General features: G+C 45.2%; 1 protein-coding gene across 1 annotated transcript; it reads left to right on the forward strand.

Moving 5' to 3' along the window:
• Positions 1 to 9,690: 9,690 nt before the first annotated feature.
• On the forward strand, positions 9,691 to 24,044 carry DDA1 (DET1 and DDB1 associated 1). Its single transcript, XM_078670853.1, has 5 exons — positions 9,691 to 9,813; positions 15,762 to 15,842; positions 18,894 to 18,945; positions 21,166 to 21,227; positions 22,198 to 24,044. The coding sequence occupies exons 1-5, from the start codon at positions 9,808 to 9,810 to the stop codon at positions 22,306 to 22,308; spliced, it is 312 nt and encodes a 103-aa protein (XP_078526979.1). The 5' UTR covers positions 9,691 to 9,807; the 3' UTR covers positions 22,309 to 24,044.
• Positions 24,045 to 24,825: the final 781 nt, after the last annotated feature.

Here is a 24,825-nt window from a genome sequence, read left to right on the forward strand (position 1 = left end):
TATACTAGCGATTAAAGATAAATATATATAAAAATTGCAGATTCCCTCAGGATTGCATTTTAACAGCGATTAGGCTTGGACAATTATATATTACATATTTACAGAGCAGGAAATTCTTGCCATTGTTCAGCCAGGTGTTCAGGTGGTGTTGCACTCAAGGGTGGTGGTCTTGGGTGACAAAGTCTTTAGTCTAAAAACTCCTACGATTCAATTAAAACATAAATTTGCCCCACAGTCTAACGTCTGGTGGTCTCACAACTTCCCAAATCATGTAGAGAGGGCGCCATGGCAGAGGCAGCTTGCTGAAAACTGGACCGCGGGTAGAGGCTACCCTGTAACGCTCAGATGGCGCTTGACCGCCGCCATGTTAAGGGCAGGCGCCAGTCTAATGGGGGCTTCCAATGACCATGGCAAGCTAAGCTTAGGGAGCCCCCCGCCTCTCTGCAACCGGTGCTCCACTCACCACTGGGGCCGTCATGCCCCTGAAGGTCCTCTCCAGCTGGTGGGGATCCCGGCTCAGAGCGTAACCCTCCGGTGTCGGCCGTCATCGCGAGTCGCGCTCCAGCAACGGAGCTGCAAGGGTGGCCGGTGGAGGGGGCCACAACGCAGTGCCTCGGCGTCCGCTGTCTGCTGCCTCTGTGGTTATCGCGGGGCTCCCCTAGTGACTCGGGGCTACCGCACTCGGAGCGGGAAGAAGAGTCGGTGTCAGCCGCCATTTTAGGCGTCGCTGCAGGCTCCATTCTCCGGGACGCTCCCCTTGCAGATCTCGGCCCCCGGGGGTTGCAGGTCGCCTCCGGGGAACCCCCTCGCCGCCAGTCGCCCTCACACTTCAGGTGATGCGGTTTTGGAAGCCAAGGGTGCCATATAATGAGTGGTTAGTGTAGGTCTTGAGAGGAGGCGATCAGAGACACGTCCGATTGCCTCCTCGCCGGTCTGGTTGTTAACTGTCAGGGCAAGGTTTCCACCGTATTAGTATAACATTCAAATACTACAGCAATATGCAACTGAAAGGTGAACAGTCAACCTTTGAGAAGTGCCTTCTGCTGTAAAGGAACACCTGTTGCCACATTTTAAATAACTTTTGATTTGTTTGCACTATATACATTTTTTTGTTAAATCTGCAAATTATGAAGCAGTTTATGGATTAAATGTAACATTCAGCGAATCCATAATTTGCAAAAAAAATGCTGCGGCTGTAGAATTCAAGGAGCCCTGCATATTAGAATTAGTCCACCTTTGCCGAACTGCGTGCATTGCATTAGGGGCTATTTCACCTCTCAAATGTACACTGAATCATCACAAAAAGATAGATGCAAAAATAAAAATAAAAAAATAAATATATAGAAAGCTATAATTGTTTTTTTTTTTATCATCGAACAATCTTTTAAAAAAAAAAAATATGGCGTGGCTTGGATGGCAAGGAGGCTAGAGACCTAAGTCCGGAGCTCCCGACCCCCAAGTCCAACGAGCGGCGCGCATCACAGTCCAACGCAAAGAGAAACGGGTCCAAAAGCTAGAAAGGTGTGTAAGAACTAATCAGGCACCTTATGCGAGGCTCGGCGGAACGAAAAGTGCGGGAACGAGGCGACGACGGAGGGGAAGACGAGCTGCCAGGGGGAAAGAGGAGCGACCCCAAGATGGCGGCGTGACCAAGCAGACCAGGGGAAGAGAACAAGCCGGGCCGGAGACGCGACACACAACACACAGCCCGGAACCGACCGCCCCAGCAGAGGAGAGAGGCAGTCAAGGTGAGCGATCAGTGCAGCAGAAACAACAGCCGGGAGAGACAGCCAGGCAAGCAAACAAAGCCCCGGCATAGCGAGACAGCGCGAGCAGAACAGCGAGCGCAGCAACGCAACAAGCACGCGAGTCGCCCCCTCACTGCCCACAGCCCGCAACCCAGAACTGGGGCTGGAATCTCTTAAACAGGAGAACAGTCATTCAAGTACGGCCCAGCAGCGTCTGTCCAGCGGGGGAAGCCAACAACTAGGCGGCCATTTTGGTGAGGAGAGAAGAAGCACAGGGCGGCCATCTTGCCAAAGTACCCCTACAGGGGTAGGCCCCGCAGTATAGGTCTTCAGCCCGTTTGAACAGCGCAAACACAAGGTGAAGAACAGCAAGCGTGCAAAAAGAGACCAGCGCAGGAAGACACGCGAAGGCACTGCCATAGAGAACGCACTGGCCGCCCCTCTCTCCAATTGCGAGCCAAATCTCCCAAGGGCGATCCAAGGCAAACAGCGCACAGCGCAAGCAAACAAGCAAATAGACCAGCGAGCGCCCCGGTCGCATCTCCCACAACCCGAGACCAAGGCCAGCAGCGGCGGGTCAACAGAGGTGCCAATAACAAGGCGGCCATCTTTGTGAGGGGGAGAGGCACAGGGCGGCCATCTTGCTGAAGCGCCGCTCCACCAAGCAGGTAAACAAACCCCCGAAAACAGCGGAACGGCACAGAATATCAGCGCCAACAAGCGCGCCGGTAGCCTCAGCAGCCTTGTCACCTCCTACAAGCCGCAGCTCGAAATCAGGCCCAAGCAGCGCCAGGCAGCCATCCTTGGTGAGGAGAAAGAAAGGAGGCACGAGGCGGCCACCTTGCCAAGCGCAGCGGCACACCCTCAACGACAGCCCAACGAGCAGCGCGAGCAAGTCAAGGAAGCAACGAGCAATACGGAACAGCGCAAACAGAATTAAGGCTGGGAAAGGCCAATCACGCAAAGTACAGCCCAAGCAGCGCCAATAACAAGGCGGCCATCTTTGTGAGGAGAAGAGGCACAGGGCGGCCATCTTGCCGAAGCGTCACTCGACCAAGCAAGTAAACAAAGCCCCAGGCATAGCGGAACGGCACAGCAGATCAGCGCGAACAAGCGCGCTGGTAGCCTCAGCAGCCTGGTCACTTCCTACTAGCCGGAGCTCAGAGTCAAGCCCAAGCAGCGCCAGGAGGACATCTTGGTGAGGGTGAGGGGGAAAGAAGGCACAGGGCGGCCACCTTGCCAAAGTAGAGAGGCTCACCCCAGTGCTCTACAGCAAACAGCAAATCCAGCGCAGCAAACGAGACCCCTCACCCCACGACTCAGACCACAGAGCGGCCATCTGGCGGTAGCGTCGCCCCACCAAACGAGCAAACAGTCCCGGCGCGGCGGGTCGGCACAGCAGATCAGCGCGAACAAGCGCGCCAGCAGCCTTGGTGCCCCGGTCACTTCCCACAGCGGAGCTAAGGCAGTAGTGAAGCAAACAACAAGGCAGCCATCCCGGTGAGGGGGGGGGGGAGCACAAAGGCGGCACCCCGGCCAAAGCATTCGAACAGTGCATGACAAACTCAACAAAACAGCGTAAACAGATGAGCGCTACTCGGAACTGAACTGAGGCGGTCTTTCAAAGGAGGCCAATCACCCAAGCGCAACTCTGACAACGACGTGACCACACAAGCCACATCATACGACCGCCAGAACAAAGGCAAAAGGACCAGAGAACACGGTGCAGAAGGGTGCAGAAGGCTGGCGGAATATAGAACAAAAACCAGAGTGGTCAAGTGGCCACCCAGGTTTAGAGACAACACCACACCGCAGATAAACACCCTGAGGCTCAAAGAGGGTAAGGGAGGAAACAGGGCTGCAATAGGACGACCACCAACAGAAGGGAAGCCCAATATCAACCAAGTAAAAAGAGGGACCGAGGCCATGGCGGGCAGAGATGGGAAACAAGGCACAAATGACCCGAAGAAGAGCAAGAATGAAATCCCACCGTCCCCGGGGAAGGAGCGAAACAACCAAGGGGAAGGCACAATCACGCTGGACATGCTCCTAAAGAAAATAACCGAAGGTAACGAACTAGCAAAAGCCACGAAAAAGACAGTAGACAGCATCCAAATGGAACTAATAGCAATCAGAGCGGAGCAAAGCAGAGCCAATGGCAGAATAGACGAAGTAGAGAAGAGAGTAAGCACGCTGGAGGACAACGCAAGCATAACGCACAAGGACATGGGCCTTGTCATAAAGAGAACAACGGCGCTGCAAAAGGCCATGGCGGAGCAGGAAGACAGGAGCCGCAAGGGGAACATAAGACTCCTGGGAGTTCCTGAGGAGGAAGAAGACACACCGGGGGCGTGTGCCTTGATGCTGGAGGCCTTACTACCAAAAATAACGGGACTCAACTTCGACAAACCGCTGGAAATCACCAAGGCCTACCGCATACCAGCCAGGAAGCAGATGAACAGCAACGCCCCTAGGCCCATCATATGCAAACCCCTAAGAGAAAACCAGACAGAGGCGATTTTTGCGGTAGCGAGGAAAGGCCGCCCGATTATGATAAACGGGAGCAAAGTAACCATCACCCAGGACTTCTCCAAACTAACAGTCGAGGTGAGGAAAGGCTTCCTAGCCCAAAGGGAACATTTGCGGAAAAAGAACATTGCTTTCACATTCGCAGGCCCGTCCAGGATGAGAGTGACAGACAGACACGGAAGTAGAGTCTTCGATGACCCCAACGACCTGTACCGATACCTACGAGACCCGGAACCAGAGGAGATGGAGCTGCCGAGCCCAGGGGCAAAGAGAAGGGCATCCTCTGACGAAACACACGAAGGAGGTGAATAAGAAGGAGCGCTCCTGAAGGAACACGCATAGCACAGACAACCAGGCGCAGGAGCAATAGCACCCTCCGTGACTCTTGACTGATACGAACAATAGCCTGGTAAATCAAGCATGCGCAACCACGCAAGGAGACTCTGACACCAACAACAACCTACCTCAAAAAGGGGAACCTACCTCATACGACAACAACATACTACCTCAGAGGGCCACAGAACGAGCGCCGACCACAACCACCGGATACAGAACATGCCGTGAGCCACCAAAACAGCAAAACAACCATATCTACCTCAGCAAGACCACGGTGGCCACGGGAGGAACGGGCGAGCAACCGCTGATCATATCCTTTTCTTCTGAAACTGACCATGTGGGGCGGGGGGGTTTTTCGTTCTTTTCGTTTTGGTTCTCGCTTTTGGCTAACACGCTAAGGACTAAAAGACTCAGGAAGTACTTGGGGGGGGGGGAGTGTGAGGACCCTTGCTGTCGCACACCTGGTTTACTACTGACGGGGGGGAGGGGGGAGGGAGGGAGGGGGTCGGGCCAGGGGAGGGAGCGAAGTCGGCGGGAACGTTAGTACATGGCAGAGCCGCCGGCGGCATCATGAACAAAAGACCTAGAATCTTGCCTTTCTCCACAGGCACCCTATACTTTTCCTATTCTTTTTCTCCCATCCAGCACCCCGGGGGGGGCCGCAGAACGCAAAGCACAAGCGATGAAGCGAAACCACCGTGACAAACACAACTAGAGCAGGCCTGTCCACTGATTTGAAAGTAGTGTCCATGAATGTTAAAGGACTGAACCACCCAGTCAAACGTAGGAAAATCCTGGACTACCTGTCCAAACTGAAGGGAGATGTGTACATGCTCCAAGAAACAAAGCTCTCCGAAGAGGAGGCGAAACTACTTAAAGCCAGATGGATAGGGGAGGTACTCTGCTCACCGGCAAAAGGGAAAAAAAGAGGTGTAATAACAATCCTGAGCAAGAAGGCCAACATGGCAACACTAGCAGTGGACACGGATGAAGATGGCCGCTTGCTCATAGCAAGCGTCCAGAGAGGAGGCGACACAATCCACATGGTCAATATCTATGGTCCGAACTCGGAAGACAAGCAATTCTGGACGAGAGTAGACAGCAAGCTATCAGATCTCCCCCAAGAGGACCTCCTGATCACAGCCGGGGACATGAACAAGACGATGGACCAGGCAACAGACAGACACCCAAACAGGCCAAGTCACAACTCCAACAACAACAACAACACCCTGAAAGACTTATGCACCAAACACCAACTGGCAGACCCGTGGCGGCTCCAACACCCGACAGCGCGAGAATACACCTTCTACTCACACCCACATAACTCCTACAGCAGGATCGACTACATACTAATGTCCAACACACACACGCACCTCATAGAAGACACGGAAATAGCCACAATCACCGTCTCAGACCATGCTCACATAACACTCACCCTAAGTGGGAAACACAATGAGAACCCAACGAGGAGGTGGAGACTGAATGATGACATTCTCCAGAACAGAGAGAACGTCAAGGAAATTGAGGCCACAATAAAAGAGTACCTCGAACACAACGACAATGGCGAGGTAGGGAAGGACACTGTATGGGATGCCCTCAAGGCAACAATAAGGGGGAATCTGATAAACATCAAGGCCAGGATGAACAGAGGGCGGAACAAAAAGCTCCATGAGCTCGAGGAGGAAATAACAGCACTGGAGAGAGGTCACTGTGCCAACATAACGGACAAAAACACACTCACTCTGCTCACAAAAAAGAAATACGAGCTAAACAAGATTTTAAGCGAGAGAGCGGGCTCCTGGTTGACGAAGTTCAAGTCAATCAACCTATGTGCAGCAAACAAGGCCGGGAAGCAGCTGGCGTCCTACTTAAAGGCAAAACAAAGGCAACACACGATAGCAGCGATCACGGACCGCACGAACAAATCCCAAACAACGAACAAAGGAATACTAGAGGTCTTCAGGCAATTCTACCAAGAGCTGTACACTGAGGATCACAACTTGAACAAAGATGCAGGACGTGACCTACTCAGTAGAACCAACCTGCCAAAGCTGGACGCGGCGGAAAGGGAGTCGCTCGAAGCTGACATCTCGGAGGAAGAGATTGGAATTGCCATAAGCCAACTGAAACGAAACAAGGCGCCAGGACCAGACGGTTACTCAGCAACATTCTATAAAACATTCAAGGAACACATCAAGACACTAATGGCACAAACATACTCCACATGCATCAAAAAAGGGAGGATGACGGAGTCCATGTGCGAGGCCAACATCACCATAATTCCGAAGGAGGGGAAAGACCCACAGTACCCCCAGAACTACAGACCAATATCGCTGATAAACGTTGACTGCAAGGTCTACGCAAAAGTCTTAGCAAACAGACTAAACAAGATCCTGCCGAACATCATCCATCCCTCACAAGTGGGATACATAAAGAACAGACTGTCGCAGGACAACACAAGGCTACTGTGCCACCTGATCAACCACACAGCAAACAGCAACGAGCAGGCAGTCATGATAGCGCTGGATGCGGAGAAGGCGTTTGACAGAGTCTCGTGGCCTTTCCTGGGTAACTGTTTGGGAGCTTTTGGCATAGGCAGGAAGTACACGGCGATGGTCATGGCCCTCTACAACAAACCTAAGGCGAAGATAGTCGTGAACGGGAGCGCATCCGAAACGCTCACGCTGGGCAGAGGAACCAGACAAGGATGCCCCCTCTCACCCGGACTATTCCTGCTCGCGCTAGAGCCCCTGCTAGCCAGAATCAGGGACAACACCGAGATAACAGGCGTAAAGCTCAAGAGGAAAACAGTCAAACTAGCAGCATACGCCGATGACATCCTAATTACAACAGCCAACCCCTCCACGTCGATAAAAGCTCTGATGGCCACAATAGGTGAATATGCAGAAGCCTCAGGCTACAAACTCAATAAGGAGAAATCTGAATGTAAGCCAATGAATGTCCATACCACAAGAGAGGTCCTAGGCGATTCCGGCCTAGCATGGCAAACGAAACCTCTGAAATACCTAGGACTCCACTTTGGGAAAGACCTCACGTCAACCCTGCAACACAACGAGGACCTCACACTGAAGAAGATAAAGGAGAGACTGGAGTTATGGTCGCCAAAGTTCATCAGCTGGTGGGGACGCATTGAAACGATCAAAATGATGATAACACCGGTAATAAACTACACGCTATCAATGCTACCACTTCCAATGACAGAGACATTTCACAAAAAATTGGACCAGCTCATAAACATCTTCCTGTGGAAAAACAAGAAGCCAAGGATAAGCCTACAAAAACTGAGACTGTCTAGAGACCTCGGAGGCCTTAACATCGCGAACTTCAAGACATACCAGACGGCTTGTCTGGCGAGGCAGGGTATCGCCTGGGTAGATGCCACGCAAACGTACAGGCCAGTATGGCTGGAGGTCGAACAAGACATCCTAGGAGGACTCAGGCCAATAGCACTCCTAACAGCGAACCGGCACCCACTGAAATCGAGCGCCATACTAAAACACACGAGAGAGGCCCTGCTGAAAGTGGACAGGCACATGGCGCAGAAACTGAAGGGCACTGCTTGGGAGTCCATCTGGTTTAACACGAAAGTGACCTACCAAGGGGCGACACTGCATAATGACACGTGGATCAGAGAAGGCATCAGCATGCCCAGTCAATTAGAAACAAAGGGAAAACCGCTGACCTTCCAGAACATACAACAGCTGCATGATCTCCCGAACCCAGAGTTCTATAACTTCCTTAAAATCAAGACTGCAATAACAAAGGCCAACCTATGCGGAGAAGAGCCGGGGATCATCAAGTATCTGCAACTCATCGACCTAGCAGGACATCAAACGGCAAAAATCTATAAACTACTCAGCCCATCCAAGATGGCGCAGAACAAAAAAGCAACCAACACATGGGAAACGCGCCTGGGCAGGCAACTAAATGAAAAGGAGCGAGCAATAATGTGGAGTTCAGCGACAACAAACAAAATCACCCCACAACTAGCGCAAACAAAATACTGGCTGCTCCACAACGCATACTGGACGCCATCCAAACTCCACAAGGTCGGCATAGCAGACTCAGACAAATGCTGGAACTGTCAGAAAGAAGAAGGGACCCTCGAACACCTTATTTTCACCTGCGTGAAGGTCAGGAAGTTCTGGGCTCAAATCAACACTTTCCTGAATGACATGCTCAAAACTAATCTGAAGATCAGCTTCGTCAGCCTGGCAACTGAGCACCTAACAGCGAACCTAAACAGTAAGGAAGAAAGAGAACTCCTAGACCTACTTCTCACAGCGGCCCTCAAAATGATCCTAACGAACTGGAAAAACACAGCCAAAGCAAGCTTTAAAACATGGATCAACTGGATTACCTTCCTGAGGGGAGCAGACAACATTACAGGCACCTTCTCGAAAGAACACACAGCCAAGCTGCACATGTGGGACCCGCTCGATGAGCTCCTGAGGACGACCCGATAAAGGACAACCCCCCCCCCCTCTTTCTTTTTTTCTCTTCTTTCCTTTCTTCTCCAGTGGAGGGAGAACAACAGACATACATGACCGCCAACTGTGTACCTATATCCGTATGTATATATATATTTTTGTACGACCTTCTTTTGTATACCAATAAAAAATTTCTAATAAAAAAAAAAAAAAAAAAAAAAAAAAAAAAAAAAAAAAAATATTTTAATCAGGGCTAAAAAATGCAAGCTAGATCTAATGGTTTTGGCAAGGCTCGCTTTTGTTTTCATTCCATGGTTAACCTTAGCGCTCTGAAAGATCAATCACATTTGTTTCCCATCCCAAGATGGCTGTGTCTCTTTGGCGTACGCTTTCTGAGCCGCCCGTACGCGTCTACTGCTCTGTGACGTCAGGAAACCGGACGCGCGATTTCCAGCTGCGCTGCAGTCCATTCGTCCGTGCTTTAGCCAATCACAAGTCACCAAAATAGGTGTGCCTTTTCACGCATCAACCGAGCTCTCGTTCCCTCGAAGGACTACCTTAGCAACCAATGCGACTGCGAGAAGGGTGTGGCACAAACCAATGAGCGCGTGTGTTGCTCTTCAGGCCCCGATGAGGCGGGCCGAGCTAGAGGTAATGACCAACGGGAGCGCCGTCTGTGTTGGTAGCGGGTTAGGGTGATCCTGCGGGGCTTGAAGTGGCTCTTCTGCTGCGGCTGGAGGGCCATGATGGTGAGTGCGAGGGTGGGGCCCCCGGAGGGGACACTGGGGGGCCTGTGGATCACCGGGGCTGGGATAGAAGCGGGTCAGGAAGGGGTGACAAGTCGACCCGGGCCCTGGATCGGTCTCCCTAGCCTGGGCCGCGCCCTGCTCTCCAGGCCAGGGGCCCCCAGCTTTGGGAGGGGGTGCCCCCGCCTCTGGAAGGGGAGTGGCAGCCAGGGGTGTCAGATTGGAAGGAGGGCCGAGGGAGAGGTGGTTTCATATTGGGAAGGGTGCGGGGATACAGCCACTGAGTGGTGTAAGGTGGGAGGAGGCAGGATCTTGAAGCTTGGAAGTGGGGTGAGAGGACTAGAGCCCCCCTGGCAAAGGGTGGGAGAGCTGGAGTTAGTAGGGATAACTCTAATCACTAGTATATGCAGTAGACCGTTGTACTCTCTACCATTCCTATGTGACTCTTGGAGTATATCCATTTGTATCTCCTCCTTGTGTGACTTTACTTATTGTACATTTGCAATTTTTTTCTGTTTGTATCCTTTATGTAACGCATGTAATCCTAAGTCCTTATGTTTCTCAACTGGTTCTTATGTAAAGCGCTCTGACACCTTCGGGTAAAGTTTGCGCTATTTAAAATCGCATAAATCAATAAAGTAAGGGGGGGTAGAGGTGACAGCTAGGCCTGTGAAGCATATGTTAGGCAATGGTGCATCTGTTAATGCAGCACAACCTGTATCCAGCATGCTGCTTCCTTCACCAAAAATCCTGAGAAAATCTATTGGTGTGTGTATATATATATATATTCATATAGAGATAATTCTAAACACTGGTATATGTGGTAGACCCTTGTACTCACTACCATTCCTATGTGATTCTTAAGAGTTTATCCATTTGTATCCCTTCCTTGTGTGACTTTACAACTTGTACATTTGCAATTTTTTTCTGTTTGTATCTTTTATGTAACTCATGTAATCCTAAGTCCTTATGTATTGCAACTGGTTCTTTTGTAAAGCACTCTGACACCTTCGCATTAAATAAATTAAAAAAATAAAGGAAGGGGCTGGGGGCAATAGTTTGTAAAAGGTGGCTGAGGGGATACACGCCTGCAAGTGGTCGGAAGGCGTTTATGGGGTCTGTCCAGGAATGTAGGTTTAATGGGATGCCAGAGTTGATGGGGAGAGTGTGCCCAAATCCCTTGGGAAGCCTTTATGATAAGGGTGGGATATAGATAATTGTGGGAACTTTTAGGTTCGTGGCTTTGAGTGGAAAGGAGATCTTGCAGTAAGTATGTCTTGTTAAATAATCACTGATTTTAATATGCATACCCGCCAACCCCTGAAAACGTTTAGCTGTAAGAAGAGTGACCAATCTTTGTGTTGAGCACAGCCCGGAGCTCTTCTGCCAACCCGTACATCCTCTCCTCCCAGCAAACCATAAGCTTCTTAAGATGCAGCTGATGTCCTCAGTACGTTTCACAGCCCAGAATGACCATTGACTGCCAAGATTCTCTGCACTGGTATTGTTAGTAGCAGTATATTTTGCACTCCTATTCTCAACATATCTAGTTCCCATAGAGCACAACAGAGGCAGGACACGAGGCAGAGGTCAACAGCAGTAAACACTTTATTAACATAATAAATATATATATATATAATATAATATATATATATATATATATATAGGTCTCATGCTATTGATTTATTTTGACACTGGTATCTACAACGTTATGCCTTTTAAAGTGATGGGTCACAAGAGATGGAGCACTGGTAGGTAGAACATGAAGGTTGTCTCATGTTAACAGATGCTGGTTATTTCTACCCCTGAGTGGAGGTGAGAAATGTGTTGTGTTGATTTAAAAATTCCACTGTACGGAGGTATTAGGAACTGCTCTTCAGACATGTTATAGTATACATTTCAAATATAATTTATTTCTAAGATCTTGTCTAAATTTGTTACAAATCCTAAAAAGTCGCATTTGGGACAGTTTACTACTATCTAATTAATTTACCACATATAACGAATAGAATAAGCATTACGTGTTACTCTCTTAAAATTTACCACTTTACCTTTTCATTAAAATACCTGTCCTGGACAACAGCTGCTATATAAAAGTGCATAGTTAGTGTGCAATGAAGTGACTACTTGTGTATCTAACTAATCGATGTTGAAAGCGACCATGCCCAGCGTTCTCTAGGATCACTTCTACTAAACACACCTTAATATATAAACATCCTCAAACACTCCTACCAAGTCCAGTCAAGGACCATGACTAAACAAACACCTGTAGACAAGATTAACATTAATCGAGGAGAATTTCTTATTAGACAACTTTAAAATAGGACCGTATTATTTCGGCAGAAAGAAGTGCACACCTTATTTTAAAGACCTGATCACAATATTGTGTAAACAGAACAGATCTTGTAAGGGTTTGTTAGTGTACGAGCTCCACCCTTATAATGCCAGCCTGTAAGACGTATTTGATCCAAGACCTGATCACAATATTGTGTAAACAGAACAGATCTTGTAAGGGTTTGTTAGTGTACGAGCTCCACCCTTATAATGCCAGCCTGTAAGACGTATTTGATCCAGTTGGTAACTCTTGAACCAAGCATATATGTGATTATTGATCGAGTAGGATACCTGTTCATCTGTGTTTAATGTCTGTGTAATAGTGGTGGAATAAAAGACATGGCAAGATTTTTGCAGTAGAAAATGAGGGTGCTGTGCCTTGTCCAAGGGAGTTTATTAGTAGCTTGTTATTGATAGAACAGTATTCTTCTTTTCGTTTAACAGGCATACTGGTCCTCAAACTACTATATCCATATTGTAAATAGAGTATGTCCTGCCTGTCCGACCAAAACACTGTAAAGTGATGGCAAATGTTTACAGTTTTGCGGTCCCAGTGGAAATGCCTTCCTAGCGTGTACAAAATACCATAGATTCCTCTTGTAAAGTCTGGAGTAACTTTAGACCAACTCGTACATCACGAGAATAAAGAATTAACAACTTAAAGATTTCCCTTTGTTTGTACTCTTAAAATTGTCCTTGGAGTTGAAAAATCAGCAGTATGTGCTTTTCTTTGCATGCCTTTAAGCGTCAGCCAGTGTCTTTATCATTTCATTGTGATACTAATGAATGGTCAATTGTAAAATCGTGAGGTCATTTTGAAATGGTCACTTCGATGTTGGACAGTCGACTTACAGTGGAAAGAAGTGCTTACTGATTCAAGGGACTTAGTCCTTTAGTGAGAGACTACTGTGTACTTTTGTTGTGGACCTGTTCTGTTTGCAGTGCCATGATCTTCTCTTATTGTCCCAATAGTGGCAAACAAATATAACCCTAGACAACGTAATTTTCAGAGATCCAAAGAGAAGCGGTGTAAATTACCATTGATGAATGAGGACCAGCAGGAAGCCATGTTGAGTATCAAAACCTTCTCAAAACTTCCTAATTTTGATACTTTAAAGAGGTAGTAAAACTTACTTTGGACATGAGCTCTCCAGAATGGCTGTTTGTGTCTGATCTAATTTTAGATTAATGTCGACAAACCAAATCAACAAGAATCCCTCAATGAATCATCATACATCTTATATTGTTAAATTATGGCTCAGGCTGTGATGAGTGAGGGGTCCATGAATGGCTGGCATCTTGCTTTCACTTACCAAGGGTTGGGGGTGTTTTGAATGTTACCTGACTTAGGATGTGAAAGTCGTTGGCACTTGCCTGTGACTGGCAAAACGTAAGGGTTTCCAGACCGACTAATTGATTAGTGGGGAGACAATTTCATTAAGGATTGATGACTTCATTGAAAATCTATTCGTGCATTTAACCTTTTGGCGACAAAAAATATTATAAAAGATACCAACAGGCTAGGTTATATGAGGCGATTAAAGTCTTGGATGGGCTGTGAATGCTTCCAACATTGGTGAACTTTGTTGATCGTAATCAAAAGCGGTTCATTGCCAAATAATGATCCATCAAGATAGTGATTGGCGTACCACCAGTGGCGGCATGACAGTGGCTTTTGGTATGCCATCTAAGAGAACTGATAGCTGTAGAACGAAGCAGGATAGATCAGAATAAGGGACACATTCATATGGTGGTTTTCTGGGTGAAAAAGTCCTGCAGATCACTGTTTGCCTCTTGGGTCTATTCTGTAGTTGAATGTGGGATAGCGGTGGGGCAACATTGCAGACAGCGGGTTGCCTATTATGGCCACTTTTTATATTTCTTTGCACCAGTTAGATGGGATTGAGATTGAATAATATTTTTTTTCCCTAGTCGTAGCTAAAACTTATTAGACATTTAATTGTGGTTTTGTTGAAAAGGGCAATAAAGACAACAATCTGTTAATGCAAACAAATTTTGTTTTTAACACTTGTGTTGGTCACCTCAAATCTCAGTACTATATTATTTTCAGGTTGTATGTAAATCCTTTTAAGAGTTTCTGGAGGCTAGCAAGACCATAAGCACAACCACATACTCCATTTTATCTCGAATAATTGAACATACATTTATAGTTGCTATCTACAAATTGTGCCTGGACCTTTATGTTGGGACATCCCTGATACAAATGATTTGGTGTTATCGATCTCCCTGGGACCCCTACTAACTCCTGACTCGGAATTTATGTCCTTTTCCTTTCCTGCAACTACAACTAAAAAATAATCTCCAAAGCCTCTTGTGAACTAAATCAGCTCTTGCGGCATCCTGGATTCAACCTTCCTCTGTCTTTTCTCTGATGGAGCAAGCCTTCCTTCTACTTACTTTGAGTAACATTGACATTTTGCTCCTCCTACGTTACGTTCAGAGCATTTATTAGTGTAGAGAGCGAAAATCTAACTCAGTGGTCCTCTTTTGTTTGAGTTATGTTCTATTATGTAGATTTGTACGGCGCAGCTTATTACTCCTGTGGTTATACAGGCGCTAGGGCATGAGCCAATTGAGGAGGTGCTCCTATTTGAATATCCAGATCTTCAGCTTCTTGCAGAATTCGAGGAGTGGAGTGGCGGTCCTGATCTGTAGAGGGAGTACTTTCCAGCTTTTGGCTGTGACGAAGGAGAAGGCGCAACCGCCATTCCTGCTTCTGCGAATGCGTCCAAGGGAGATAGAAGTAAGGGTGTAGATGTCTGGCGGGTTGGTGGAGTTGGTCGTTGAGATAGGCTGGTCCTGCGTTATGGTGGGATTTGTAGGCATGGATGAGACACTTGAATTTTCAGCAATTTTGGATGTGAAGCCAGTACAGTTATGTGAGGCATGGCGTGATGTGTCCAATTTTGAGAATATGGAAAGTGAGTCTGGTGGCGGTGTTCTGGATGATTTAGAGTTATACTTTCTGTAAGGATCAGTGTGTGTTTTATGCCCTTGGCACCAAAAAAATTGAGCATACGATGGGGGTACAAGTTAATTCTTTTATTTTTTAAATAACCGTCGTCCGATATTCTAGTGTGAGAGAATAACCAACATTACCATTTCACTCTGTTTTGTGTATTCTCTGAAGAGCTGCCATTTATATAAGGCAATGCCCTCCTATTTATTTCAAAAAGGTGTGTTATGTGCTAGAATATGTAAACCGTGATTACTGTAGTGCAGGTGTGAATATAATTGAAGCCGCTCCAGCTTTTACAATGGCTCCATTTAAGACATTTGGATAAAGTGACTTGTATGGAGAAAAGTTTCTTAGTTGGTTATCCTAAAAGGACTGCACACTTGCGTAACCTACAGATGTGTGAACAGCATGGCAAACAGGGCTGTTAAGAATTCTTCCACCTCTGTTCTTCCATCTTGCAGAAAGTAATTTTCAGGACCCTCTTCAGCCCCAGAAGCAGTTTAGCATGAGCCCTTTTCATTACTGTAAATGAAAGCCATTTAATTTACCAATGAAGCTAGTTTTTTTTCGCTATGTGTGTATGTATGTATTATATATATATATATAGATTTTTTAATCTTCTCTTTTTTCTTATTAGGCAGATTTTTTGAAAGGATTACCTGTATATGACAAGAGCAACTTCAGCAGATTTCACGCGGATTCAGTATGCAAAGCTTCTGTGAGTATTGTTCTCTTTGTTTTTTGGGGAGATGGGAGAAAGTAATGGTATATGCACAGGAGGGCTGTAAACTACTGAAAAAATGATCTGTGGTCTCTGGCCAGTTTGCTAGAGATGATCGCATTTGTTTGTGTGTGAATGAAGATAGCACATGGAATGTCATAATGTTATTGGAATTTAAAAATAAACCTGTAGTTAACGGTATTTTATAGTAAAAAAGCAGAAACCAGCAAGGAGATATATATTTTCCCCCCAGCAATTATTGTTTCCAGATGCTTGCTTTAAACTGTTTGTTAGTTAGATACAGTTTAATTTTGTATAACCTCATTGGTTGTGAAAAGTCTAAATTAAATACTGATTTATGTAGTTAGCTAATCAGGTTTTTCATTTGAGACCTGCATATTTAGAAAGTATGGCTTGAACAGCAGCTTCTTAGCCGTGTTAGGAGGGTTTATCTGTTTCCAAGGTTACTGATGAGTACGTTGTCGGCCCAACATTATGGTGCTGTTTTCTGCTTCTCCTACCTTTCGACGCCGGAAGCCCTTCCTTTGTTGCGTCTGCTGCTATGCCTACCAGTAACTCGTGTTAACAGTGCACTGCTGTCCAGTCCTAGGCTGCACTTCAATTATTTCTTCGTTTTGGAAGGGTTAGGCTTGGTTTACTTCGTTAATGACCCATTTAATCGACAATTTGGTTTGCATCAGAAAGATCAGGTAAGTAGAAGTGTCTTCTGCTGACATGGAGTGACCAGCCAACCCTTTTAGGAATATGCCAATAGGAAGGATATTGTATTGCAATTGCATTTATATATCGCTTACTACCCCTGACGAGGCGTCAAAGCGCTTTTTCGGCGAGTAGCACGCTACTCCGAGACCCATAGAGGATTAGTGTTGAATTAGTATAGTGAAACATGCAAGTACATTTTAAGTGGTGGATAGGTTAGTCAGGTATTTGGATTTGGAATGATAGCAGAAGGATAGAGGAGGAAAAAAGGTTTGTATTTATTTAGCGCTTGTTACCCCTGATGGGGTGTTGGAAGCACGCTATTTAGGAAGCCCATAAAGGATTAGTGGTGAATTTATATGGTGAAATATGAAAGTAATTTCAGTGGTGGGTATTAGTCAGTTATTTAGAGGGAGAAGGATAGCGGAGGGATAAAAGTGGAAGAAAGGTTTGCATTCATATAGCACTTGTTACCCCTGATGGACGCCACTCCAGAACCAATGAAGGATTAGTGTTGAAAATTAGTATAGTAAAATATGAAGTAATTTGAGTAGTGGATAGGTTATTCAGTAATTTGGGTAGAGAAGGGTTGGAGGCGGGATAGAAGAGGGAAAGAGATTTGTATTTATAAAGTGCTTGCTACCCCTGATGGGGTTTTGAAACGCAAGTAGCACGCTACTCTGGAACCCATAAGGATTAGTGTTGAATTTGTATGGTGAAACATGAGACTAATTTTAGTGGTGGATATGTTAATCAGTTATTTGGTTTGAGAAGGGTTGGAGAGGGGTAGAAAAGGGAAAAGGTTTGCATTATATAGCGCTTGTAACCCTGATGGGGTGTTGAGACGTTTTATTGGCGAGTAGCTCGCCACTCTGTAACCCATAAAGGATTAGTGGTGAATTAGTATATTTGAATATGGAATTTGAGAAGTGAACATGTTAGTCTGTTAATTTTGATTGAAAAGGATAGTTGAGGAACAAAAGAGTGAAGGATTATTTTTTATTGTTTTAGGTCTTAGCAGTAGGAGGAGGCGTTTGGATGAGTAAAAAGGAATTTTGGAGGGGAGGAGTCAGAGGGAAGAGTTTAGAAAGGTTTGTTTTAGAAGATCGGTATAGTAAAAAAAGGTGTCGGATGATGCAGGGGCGGGTACAGTAGGAGAGAGTCTAGAAAGGTTTTTTGGGGGTTCATAGTAGTGGTATGGGGTTTGGGATGAATGAGAGAGTGGATGTAGAGGATATATTGATGTATAGGATGAGAGATAGGGTAGTGCATTGGAAAGAGTAGTAGAAAGAAGTTTGAGATGAGTCAGAAGGTTGGGCTAAAAGATATATTGAGAGAAGTATAGGCTGAGAAATAGGGCAGTGCATTGGAAATGCTAAATTTGAAGAAAGTGATAAATATATAGATCCATAAGTACATTGAAAGTTTATAGATACATAAAGGAGGAACGTATATGTAGATTAAAGATACTGATAAAGGCACAGGATGAGAAATAGGTTAGTGCATTGGATATGCTTTTTTCAGGAGAAAAGTAACATACACACAGATCCAAGTACATGGAAGGTACATAGATGCACAATAGAAGTATTTACATGTAGACCAAAGATGATGTTTATTTATATTTTTATCCTCAACAACATAATTATTTGACCTGTTTATACAAAGCAATACACAAACATAGGTACATATCTGTAGGGAAAACAAATGCTTGTATACAGAGGGATATGCTGTGAATTTCTGTTTGCGTATGGTGCCCTTTGCAGCCTGTGATAGCCTTACTTGATCTGTATAAGTGGATGTTTTTCTTTGGACCTTGATTAAACAACCTTCAAATACCTCTTGGGAGTGTTGGCATTCCTTATGCAAAGCATAAGTATCTATGGTAAATTAATTTATTTCCCATGATATGTTGATTGAGATTCATCATAGTCTGGAGATGAAATGGATACATTGATGGGGCATTTCACCTCTCTTGATCATTTGGAAGCGGATATTGCTACAATATTCAACCGTAACTTGGGTAATGTAAATAAATGTGGCTAGAATTCCTCATCTGTTTATTTTCTCTCTGTAGACGCACTGAAGTATTCAGGAAAATTGATGTCTTGAAGGAAAGTGCATTGTTTTGAATTCCTTCACCCCAATGTTTTGGTTGTATCACTCCCCAAGGGCCTGGCTGTTCATTTATAAAGTTTCACTGTATATTGTGTTATTTTTCTGGCAATGCAGAAAACGTTTGTGATAAAGCCACAATTATTTTCAATCCTCCGTCAATTGGTGATGCTGGTTTTCCAGCCCTACCTCTAATTACTTTATTTTGTTTTACAGAACAGAAGGCCTTCGGTATACTTGCCCACAAGGGACTACCCATCTGAACAAAGTAAGTTTCGTTGATCGCTTAACTTTTATAGAACATTAGTCCATCTGATTTTCAGTCTTAGTGTATGCAGACACTTTCTACATTCTGCAAGTTACAATTTTCTTGAAAGATCTGATTTTGTGCGATTGGATCATTTCGTTCTAAATCCGTTCCAGCTTTTCTTAGTGAATCCTAAGCCCCCATATAAGCCACTTTATTGTGTGTATGTTGGAAGAGGTGTGGCGCCGCGGCCAGGGCGACTGACGCTGGAATTTGGGGACCACGGTTCGATCCCCGGCTCCGGCGGCAGGTTAGCCCAGCACCATGTGACTCTGGGCAATAGCTCGCTTAATCTTCCCGACGGCCCCCCAGCGCCTAGAGACCCTTACGGGTGATTGTGCGCTTTACAAATGTGGACTTTACTTTACTTTATTGGATCATTTCGTTCTAAATCCGTTCCAGCTTTTCTTAGTGAATCCTAAGCCCCCATATAAGCCACTTTATTGTGTGTATGTGTGTGTGTGTGTATATGTATGTATATATATATATATATATATATATATATATATATATATATATATAATATAAACACCACAGTCCTGAAAATGATCCTTTTCCCGATCCAAAAGCAGGTACTGACCAGAATGTGGAGAATTTTTATTTTTGCAGATGAAAACGTGCAAGTACATATTCAATTCAAAGCAAGTGTCCAGCCCGACACGTTTCGAATGCCGAACAGCAGTCTTGATCACATGACGCGCTGGATCTATCAGTGTGTCGCTTGGTCACACTTCTCAATTCCCCTCCCCCTTTTTATGTCTCGCCTACGCAGCGCGCATGCTCTACATAGGAGGTCCTTTAGCCGTTGCTTTTCACTTATTCAAGCACTGCATCTGTGCTTGTGATGGTATCCACATTGCGGGAGCGCGCAGGGGCGCGCCACTAGCATGAGTGCATTGCTTGAAAAGTAAAGAGACTCCCCAGGGCGTGCGCACCAACTCGCAGGACCACCTCTCACAACTAACTTTCGCTGCTGCGCTTGTGTGTCCGCGCTTGTTTAAGGGGCCTAGGTTGGTTGATGTTAAATCTCTAACAAACTTAAAGCCAGTGTTGCAGGTGAGTCACCTCCGTTTTATGACCCACTTTTCCATGTTTTTTTCAAGTAATGAACCTTTGGCTTGTGTGTTTTTGATTTTTGGGTCTCGTATACCAGACCGCGTAAACGGTCTGGTTACAAAAGATTTATTGTGAGCTTACAATTGGATTTCCAAGCGCGCCCATTGGCTGGCTTGATTGTCACTCTCAATTGCTAGCTTACTTATTTTCTGGCTTACCTTCCCCTTCTTGTGTTTGTCCCTCATTTGGAGCATAACCCCGTTATGATCCTTTTGATTTTCTAACTTGTATCCTTCTAATAACCACATTTCGAGAACCACTTTTTTCTTTTCTGTTTAGCACTCCATGAGAGTGCATGGTTTTTTAGCTCTGCTTCTAGTGTCTAGTGCTTCTCCCATGCCCCACACCTGGTTTGTCTGTAAAAGCACAACATAGGGGATATTTCTGCTGGGGTGTTGCTAAAGAGTCAATTTTAAGGTTAGTTGTTTCTCCTGCATTCCGCATATTGCATGTAAGCACTCGCTCTGGCACACACAGGCTTTTTTTGGTGCTCCCAGAAGGCTACTGTCCTCACATGGCTTGTCTGAGGCAGGAGCTGTTCTTAGCATGGCACTTCTCGTGGAGGCTTATGAATCTGCTCTTTGGGGTACTGCAAGCGGCCAAATAGCTGAATCCAGTGGTAAGTAAAATAGTTCTCGTGAGTTTCCCTTTACTTTCTGACAATTCCTTTAGCTTTCTAATTCTTTTTTGCATTTCCTGCAGAAAATGTACTTGAAAAAAATAAACCATTCTATTTATAAACACTGAAAACTCTGTACAGTTTTGCGATACCATAACATATGTTTTCTTTTCCTCCAATATTTTGATTTTGTTTTTTCTTTTGCTTTTATTAAACTATACTTTACATACAAGCCACCAACGCAGCTTTTCCGGCATTTTTTTTTTACTAAACCAGCATAGGGTGCTGCCCTGGAGTTGGATAGACTTTTTTTTTTGGGAAGCATTCCGTATGTTGAAAGACATGAAGACGTTTGACCCTTTTAACCATGAAAAAGTGTGTGCATGTAAAAGTGGCGTGCTGGCTTTATAGTCCCCTGTAACTTTTTTTCCTCTTCCTTTCGACAGTCATCGTAACAGAAAAAACCAACATCCTCCTACGCTACCTTCACCAGCAATGGGACAAAAAGGTACATTGATGGCCTTCAGCGGTTGAAATGTTTATTGCGGTATCCCTTCTCGGCTAGAGTTCTCTTCCTATTCATCTGCATCCTGTCCACTCTAGATTATTTTAGATGCTCTGCATTTTATGGAGATTTCGTCCACCCACCCCACATAGGTGTCCAACGTTTCTCTAGGCGTTTTATAGGCATCCTCTCTACGCGCCAGAATTTTTTATAGCTGACTGGAGAATTATAGAGAATTAATCTTCACTGTAAAATTACTCCTTGTATATTTTCCACCTTTTTAGACATCAGTCCCAGGAACATGCCTGTTATCCTCTAAACCAGAAATCCGAATTTAAGGCACCGGTGTAAGACTGCAACACTTTCAATATGTTCAACTGAAGCAGTCTCAACCTGTGTGAGATGACCTATATAGTGCATACATTAAGACACCGGAGTTCATTTTCTCTCCTTGCGCGTAGTTACGTATTTGAGGCCTTACTTGTGGTGCTTGAATTGTACCAGTTTGTTTACAGTGATTGTTTCAACAAAGACTGAATTATTTCAGTAGACAGTTCACTTCCTGTTGGGAAATGGCTTATAGTTTGCCACCATGTGCTTGAGTATTCAAACAAAATAGTTTAGACAGTATTATTATTCCTTTTAGAGTGCAGCGGTGCAAATCAGTTTCCTGGTGCCCAGGAGGAAAAAAGTCTGATTGGCAAAGCACTAAGCGGTGTGTAGTAAATGCAGCATTCATATTAGAGGCCATTCTTTTATTGTTGGTACTGAGGAAGACAAAATGGCTGGGTTGAAAATAATTGTGGAACAATTTAAGTGCTGATGTAATTGTATAAAACCTACAAAAGAGAAAAGTAAGGCAGCCTTCATGTTTCGAAGCCCCAATCCACCAGTACTTTAGAGACGGTCTCATTGATTTTACGCATGGTACTGATTTTGCTTTTTTCCCCTCCCACCCTCCTGTTCACCGCAGAATGCAGCAAAGAAGCGAGACCAGGAACAAGTGGAAATAGAAGGAGAAGCTTCTGCGCCGCCGTGCAAGATCGCCAGGACGGATAGCAGGGAAATGAACGAGGACACTTAAAGACACTGCTTTATCACACGCCCCTTCTGCGGTGCCCCCCCTTCTAGCCTCATTGAAACGTCTCAACTTTGCTCCTCTTTACCCTGCCTCTTATGCCATGCCACCCTGTTCTGCCGTCCAAGCCCACTTCAGGAGACATAGGAGCTGTTTATATTTATTTCCTGGAGATTTTATTTATGGTGTACAAAGTTTATGGAAGCGAAGGGAAAAGCAGGTTGGCCAAAAGAAATTGTAGTTCACTTCAATAAACATTTTTTTTTATAAAAAAAATCCATATTTAAATCTAGGCATCTTCAACTCCCTTTTCTCGATTTTGTTGCATTTTTTTACTCTTGCAAAAGTGGGCGTGAAATCTTGTGTGGCAGACCCCATCCCTGCGTGGGATGGGTTTACAGAAACAGGGTGATTAGTTTTGTTGATTTAACTCTGCTCGTTCGAGCTAGTGCTTCCCCTAGGGCACAGGCCCGCTGGCATTGTCTACCTGTTGTTGCCTTTGTGCATGCATATGAGGGGCTCACGTTGAGCAACCGAGGTGGGTGGAGCAGGTACAATATCTGCTGCTTCGAGTGGTCTGATTTTTTTTTTTTCCGAGCTTTGAATTTGACGGCGCCTGGATCTTGCATCTCCAGGTGACCTGCTGCTGTATTCTGAGCTGCTGCGTCAGTCACTCCGCTCTACTAATCTGTGGGTGACTGGTCAGATGGACAGTTCGGGAGTGTTGCTGTCCTGTCACCTGTAACCATTTTTTCTTCTTTTTTTTTTTTTGCTACCAGATAATTTGTTTAAATTTACCAGTCGACCGTCATGTTTTGATCCTTAAATGCTTAGTTCCCTTTCATTCCTAGAACGTGCCCCAGGGCCACAGATTTCCACATGGTTGCCAGATCATAACTGATCTCGAAGGTGGATGGTTTCCCTGTAGATCGTGCTCAATCCATGCGCCTCCGCTTTGAGTCTTTTAATAACAAAATTGGGATCTGGGTGCAGTGGAGGCACGGCGGTAGATTCGTGTTAATGAAAAAAGATGCAGGATTCTACAAGGGCAAAATCGGAACATGATGCAAGGGAGAACGAGGAACCTGGAAAGTAAGGGCAGAAGGGGGTTAGTTGGCAAGCTGAAAGTTTAACCGGCGGAGAGTGTGCATGGTCAAGGGTGCCACAAGTAGAGGGTGTAGGAATGTTGAATGAGCCATGGTGGAAGCTGTATTGTTGGCAGCTCTACAGTGCCAGCCTGGAAAAATGCATGCTAGGCCTGTTGTTGGCCATCAAGCTAGACCACCAGGACACTAGCTGTGTTAAGGCAGTGAGAACATTGTGGCTTAGAACAAGTTGAGTCTTGAAGGTGCAGAAGGACATCTTCAATGCTGGGGGAAGCCCAAATCCAAGCATTCACGCTTGCAAGAACTGACAGATGGCTATCTATGGTGTTCGAGTCTTTTATGGTAAAAGTACCAAGCATTGTATTTATTGACACAGAAGCAAGGATTGTCCTGCTCAGTAGCCAACAACCTTCACTGAAAAGCTTGTCTCAGTCCTTGATAGTTGTGGGTCACTTATTTTGGATGATTATCCACTGCGGCCCCAGGAGGCCACCTTGGTTGGGATGGATTTTTCTTCCAGTTTGTAAACTGGGTTCTTGAGACATGTGAACCAGAGACAAACAGGGTCTTGATTGTCTCCAGTGCAACTAAAGACCAGATGCTCAGTATACATTAAAAATAAACTGTTAAAATATCTTTGTGCGTGCAGAGTTCTTATCATTCATGTCTTCATTCCATGCTAAGGTTGTGTATATTTTATTTTTGAAACCTCCAAGTTATGTTATTTTTTTACTATGCATTTTTTGGTAAGCCTGGAATCATTTGTCTGCTGGTTATAGTTTAAGCAGAAACTAGTAAGCAAATAGTTATCTTCATTATCACTACATCTGTATGTGGGGAAGTTTCTTGTATTTGTGTGGTCGCTTTGACCTTAGAAATACCAATTTTCTGAATTTCCCCATGTTGTTGCTTTTGAGAGCGTGCACTAAGAAGCGTATTATCTTTTTCTTATGATCCATCGGGGTGTCTGCGATCACCATTCAGGAGTGTCCGCTTAGCATATTAAAAAAAGCTGGGATATGATCACTATGGCCAACTGGTGTTTCATATGGTGAGCTAGATTGTGTGCTGAAAAAATAAATGTAGAGGATTTCAGCTTGAATCAGTCACTCTGATGGAACATGGCTTCAGGAAATATCTGTGGTATAGCAATGTCATAACTGCCTTGTTAAAGAAGGGTTTCTTGTGAAGTAAGCCATTGTGAATACCGCTAATGCATCCTTGGAAACAGGTGCAATGTACAAGTGTTGGTACTTTGGGGCTAAACAAGGGGCAGAGTTTTTATAAGATGTTCTCCCCTGTTAACACAAGTACTTTAAAATTACTTTCAGCGGTCACCAGATAATTAAAAGATTTTTTTTTTTGGTACATACTGTTTACTTGTGTTTGCCTCTTCTGGAGACCAGACAAGTTTTTG

This window comes from Lissotriton helveticus, chromosome 12, assembly GCF_964261635.1.
Source record: "Lissotriton helveticus chromosome 12, aLisHel1.1, whole genome shotgun sequence".
Lineage (NCBI taxonomy): Eukaryota > Metazoa > Chordata > Amphibia > Caudata > Salamandridae > Lissotriton > Lissotriton helveticus.

Coding starts and splice junctions, on each gene's coding strand:
- DDA1 (XM_078670853.1), top strand. Junction 18,946..21,165: donor GGACTACCCATCTGAACAAA/GTAAGTTTCGTT, acceptor TCCTTTCGACAG/TCATCGTAACAGAAAAAACC. Junction 21,228..22,197: donor ACCAGCAATGGGACAAAAAG/GTACATTGATGG, acceptor TGTTCACCGCAG/AATGCAGCAAAGAAGCGAGA.